Genomic DNA, 5189 nt, shown 5'->3' with positions numbered 1-5189 from the left:
AGCCAGGAGCCCTGGATGACCACTACATTCACTTTCTGTCCCTATAAATTTGCCTGTTCTGAACATTTCAAGCAATGGGATCATACAATACGAGCTCTTTTGTGACCGGCTCCTTTCACCGAGAATAATGTTTTCTAGCTTCATCCACTTTTATCAGTAATTCATCCCTTTTTATTGCTAAGTAAAATTCCAGTGTTTGAATACACTTCATTTTGTTTATCTGTTCATCAGCTGATGGGCATTTGGGTCGTTTCCACTTTTGACTATTGTGGATAACGCTGCTATGAACATTTGTATGCCAGTTTTTGTGTGGATGTGTTTTCAATCCTCTTGGTTATAAACCGAAGGGCAGAAATGCTGGGTCACATGGCAACTCTGTGTTTAACTCGAGGAACTGCCAGACTGATTTTCTAAGTGGCTACACCATTTTACATCCCTTCCAACAGTCTGAGTGTTCGAATTTCTCCACATCCTCCTCACCAACGTTATTGTCTGTCTTTTGGTTATAGCCATCCTAGTGGGCAAGAATTTTGTGGTTTTAATTTACACTTTCCCGATGGCTAATGACGCTGAGAATTGTTTCATGTGCTATTAACCACTCGTGTATCTTCTTAGGAGAAATATCTTTTCACATCCTTTGCCCGTATTTTAATCGTGTTATTTGCCTTTTTATTATTGAGTTGTAAGAGTTCTTTATACGTTCTAAAGAAGAGAGTCCCTTATCACGTATATGATTTACAAGTAGTTTCTCTCATTCTGTGGGTTGTCGCTTGCTGGATGGTACCCCTTGAAACACAGAAGATTTAAACTTAATTAAATTTAATTAAATTCCGACGATTTTTCCTTTGGTCGCCTGTGCGTTCGGTGTGCGGTCACCACGTTTCGTTCCCGTTTCTGCGTCGCGTGGTTGCGTAACCCCACGCTCGAGGCGCCAGGCTCTTTCCCGCCCAGCTTCCACCCTCCGGGTCCGGCGCGTTCTCTCCCTCTCGCCGCAGCAAGAGCCCCAGGACTCGCCCTGCGCGCTTTGGTCACAAGCTCCCTGATCTTGTGGGCATGTTCTGGCCGAGTCCACTTGGCGTCCTTCCTCTGTGGTGACCTACAGCACGGATTCTGGCAGTGGACTCCGGGCTGTGGCTCGAAGCCCCACCGCACACTGGCTAAGTGATCTCGCCTGAACAACCTTCGACCTTGAGAAGGCTCACCTTCTTCATTCTTAAAACACTGTGGGCATCACGGATCATGACTCACGTGCGGGGCTTAGCCAAGCGCCTGGCACGTGATAAAGGATAAACGTTCGCTGCTCCTGAAATGCTGTTGTTTCTGGTCGTTTTATCTCTGCAGTGAAGCCTGCTTTCCACGGCTCCAGGATTCTGGTTTTTCTCTCTCTCCTGTCTTTGGTTGGTAAAACAGGCTGCACTCCACACCCTTGAAAGCATCCTGATGTTCTGCTCTGCCTCTCCCTTCTTGCTTTGGGCAGTAATGCCTCTCACTCCTAACAGATCATCACCCGCGCCTCCCAGAGTCCCCAGTCTTCATATAGCTTGTCCCCCAGCCGCCTGTTTTATCTGGCGTATCTGCCCAGCGGTTACCTAGGAGGATTTAAAACTTTAAAATTCCAACTCCTGAGCATTGTCTCTCCACCTGGCCCAGGTGTAGTCCCCTTTCTTTCCAAGGTCTAGGTTCATTTTCAATGTGCACATTTAAGATTTTCACCCTTCACACCTGTCCACTCCCTTCCACCATCTCTTTCTACTCTGCTCCTGCCTTCTCCTGAAGATAACTGGCCTCTTTGCAGCTTCTTAAAAATACCGGAGTCATGCCCACTTTGGGGCCTGTCTCCTGTGGTTCTCTGTCTACAGTGCTCCTCCCCCACATACTCCCCTGGCTAACTGGTCTCCTCAATTCAGGTCTTTGCTCGGCTGGCCTCCTTTCAATAATGCCTACGCTTTAAAGCTGCGACTTGCGTATCCATTTCCCCAGGTATGTCTAACCACCCCCCTACCTCGCCCCTCGTAACTGCTACAGGTTTCCTTTTTTTCCATAGAAATCATCATCCTCTGCCTTTCTCCACGATTTACTTCTTTAATATATAGTGTTTAGATATTTTTAAAAAACCTAATTAGGATATAAGCTCCACATGGGTAGTGATCTTCGCCTCGACCTAAAAAAGCCTCATGGCTGCTGGACAAATATCTGTCGAAATGACTGAACGGCCGTGACCTGCATGTCTCTGATCCGCGAGGAGGATGGACATCCTCACGTGATCACGGGCCCTACGTGTTTCCTCTTCTGTGAATTGCCTGTTCGTTCTTTTGTCCACTTGTCCATGTTTTTTTTTTCCCCCTCTTTTATCGATTTGTAGAACCGCTTTAGATGCTCGCGACGCTAATCCTTTGTTAGTATGTTTATTCATTTTGTTTATAACCGGCGCCTGTCACACTGCAAGACACAGGCACAGAGAATCGGTGGGGACGGCGGAGACGCAAAGTCGCGCAAATTAAACGAAATTGTCGGGGGAGCGTCCGTGTCGGGGGAGCGTCCGTGCGCCTTCGCGTTCGCAAAGGAACAAGAAGAGAAAGGCCTGTTTAAAGATCATTGAATAGTTACGAGGAGGAAAAAAAAAAAAAATCGCCCAACGTACCCTGGCAAGCAGTCCCCACACGTGGCATCGCTGGTGGCAGAGCAGTTCGCCTTCTGGAAGCGGTTCGCCACGGCGCAGTCCAGGCACGGCTTGCATTTCTGAAAGCCCCAGTCCTCCTTGAACCGATGCGGCCTGCACGGCACGCACTGGGCGTCCTCCCCGTAGCCAAAGCCACATTCCTGCGGGGATTAACAGGCAAGAGAAAGCTATTCAGACACCGCGAGCGTGAAAAAAAGGAAAGACGCCCGGGATGAAACGAAGACCTGGTCTGGTAATTACCGAGTGCCGGCCTTCAAAGGCAGCTCTCTCAGCAAGTTCGAATGTGTCTCCCACTGCTAATAATCTCTCTTACTATGAGAAGTCTCCTTAGTCATCCCCTTTATTCAAGAAGCCACGAGTATTTGAATAATAAAGCTTCTCGGGGTGGGGGGGGGGCCCTCGCTGCTGCATCATTGCAGTTTATGGCAGAATTATGGCACTTCCCGCTTTTCTAATTGAGCTGCTCTTGTGAATGTTTAGAAACTAAAAGTCAGGGAAGTATTCTGACACTTCTTCACTTATAAGGGCAGAAAATAAGTTCTTTGATATCAAAGAAAACGACGATAAATTCGCAAGAAATATCAGAAGCTTACAAGCCTGGAAGTCCCTCCAGGAGGGAGCACCTTGAAATGCTCAGCACTCGGACACTGTCCACAGCAGGAAGATCTTCACCTGTTTCTTAAGAGAATACCACTTTCGTTTGCTGAAGGGCTTAAGCTTCTCTGGATTCGAATGTCAGAACACAGCACTGTTTTCCAAGGGCGGGAAAAGGAACGGCTGTGTGACCCATGTTAGCATCCTTTCCACAAGTTCGAGAACTAAATAAACTACAGCGGATCATATCATGTAATGATAACGCAACCACAAAAGGAATGATGTGGATGTGTGCCCATGATAGTTTAAAAAATAAGTTATAACACAGAATTAGAAGCATGAGTCCCTTTCTCACGAAGATACTAATAATGAGTACTAACATGTACTGGGTGCTTACTCTATGCCAGGAACTTCATATGCATTATCTCTTTAATTCATACGCTTTCCCAATGAGAAAAGCACTATCGTTATTCCCATTTCACAGACAGAAGTATGGAGCTTTCCAGAAGGTACGTACCTTAGCCAAGGGGATAAAGCTAATGTTAGAACGAGGATTCAAACCTACCCAAAGTTTAATTCTAGAGTCAGATTTCACACCACGACACTGTAGGTGGGGTCTGTCGGGAACTTTATCTGATGTGTACCTAGGAAGATGTCTGAAAGATAACATATCAAATGTTATCACCAGTTACCTATACTTTGTGACGGTTTCTATAGAACCTTGGTCATTAAAAAAAAAAAAAAAATCAGACAGCAGCTTAAAAACTGGGGGAAGAGCATGCGTGCCGAGAGCAGGCTGAGCAGACCCCCAAACAAGGCGGGATGCACAGAGCAGGGAAGGGCTCCGACAAAATCCCCAAGCCTCAGCCCCTTCATCTGCAAACTACAGATGCCAGAATGCAGATCCCAGCTAGTTCAATATTCCCCTGTTCCTAGAAAACGTACATATGTTAATTTCTTCATCCATATTTACATAGTCAACTAAGCGATACTTAGTGGCCCCAAATTAAACCGAAACCAACACAAAGGATAGTATTCCCTGGACTCAGGATTCTACTCGATAAAGAATATTAGTAATAAGACTTTAATCCAGATTTCCTTTACTGATGAGCTCATCTGCATTTCAGGGGAGTGGTACCTTGCCTCCTCTTTTCCGTTACTCTGCATGTCTTTCACCTTGAACGTGCACGACCCAGAGTAGGGGACAGAAGACAGCAGAGGACTGCCATCCTTCTTAACCCCGGCACTCTGGCCGGTTTAGACAGTGGTCCAAACCAAAGGCAGAGACAGGAGGGAGGAAAAAAAACAATATCTGATCTGGAGATCTAATTCACAAATTAGAGTTTCTTTAAAATTGTTAACAGGGATGACAGGGAGGGAGATTTGGTAGAATTATGAGGTAGTCTCGATTTTTGTAATTTTGTAATAATTTTTTGTTGTTGTTGTTGCAAAAAGCATCTGTTTCTCTAGTAATCAGGAAAAAAATAAATATACATATCCACAAAGAATTTCCTGGGACATGTACTAGCTCTCTGCGAGAAGGCCATCGTTTGTTATTGATTGATTGATTGACTGATTGATTTTTGGTGCTTTATCCTTGGGCAATGTGGTTCCACGCGGGGACAGAAGTGTGTCTATACTGAGCATTCATTGTTGAGAGAGCCCCGTGCATCCACGGGCTTCCTTAAGCATGGCCGCGGGCCTCCCGCCCCGTCTCCCAGGATCGAGGCATATGAGGGATGCTCGGCGGTGAACCTCGCTGTTCACAGGCTCAGCGTTTCAATGTCAAAGGCAGAGGCAATGTTTCAGACGCGTGCTTTGATCCAGGCAGCTTGGACCGTAAGGGTCTTATAGACAAGTTAAAACAGCAAAGAAAAAAAAATAGGAAGAGAGAAGAGGAAAGGAAAAAAGGGAA

The 5189-nt window shown here is 46.1% G+C and overlaps 1 protein-coding gene across 1 annotated transcript in view; it reads right to left on the bottom strand.

Moving 5' to 3' along the window:
- TNFRSF19 (TNF receptor superfamily member 19) overlaps positions 1-5189 on the bottom strand; it is an 82135-nt gene that overhangs the window by 48047 nt on the left and 28899 nt on the right. Inside the window, exon 4 of the mRNA XM_015592392.2 lies at positions 2642-2820. Within this exon, the coding sequence (XP_015447878.1) occupies positions 2642-2820 (179 nt within the window). The remainder of the gene's footprint in view (positions 1-2641; positions 2821-5189) is intronic.

This window comes from Pteropus alecto, unplaced genomic scaffold, assembly GCF_000325575.1.
Source record: "Pteropus alecto unplaced genomic scaffold, ASM32557v1 scaffold16, whole genome shotgun sequence".
Lineage (NCBI taxonomy): Eukaryota > Metazoa > Chordata > Mammalia > Chiroptera > Pteropodidae > Pteropus > Pteropus alecto.
The sequence above is the reverse complement of the archived record's forward strand: the minus strand, read 5'-3'. Positions and strand labels throughout refer to the sequence as shown.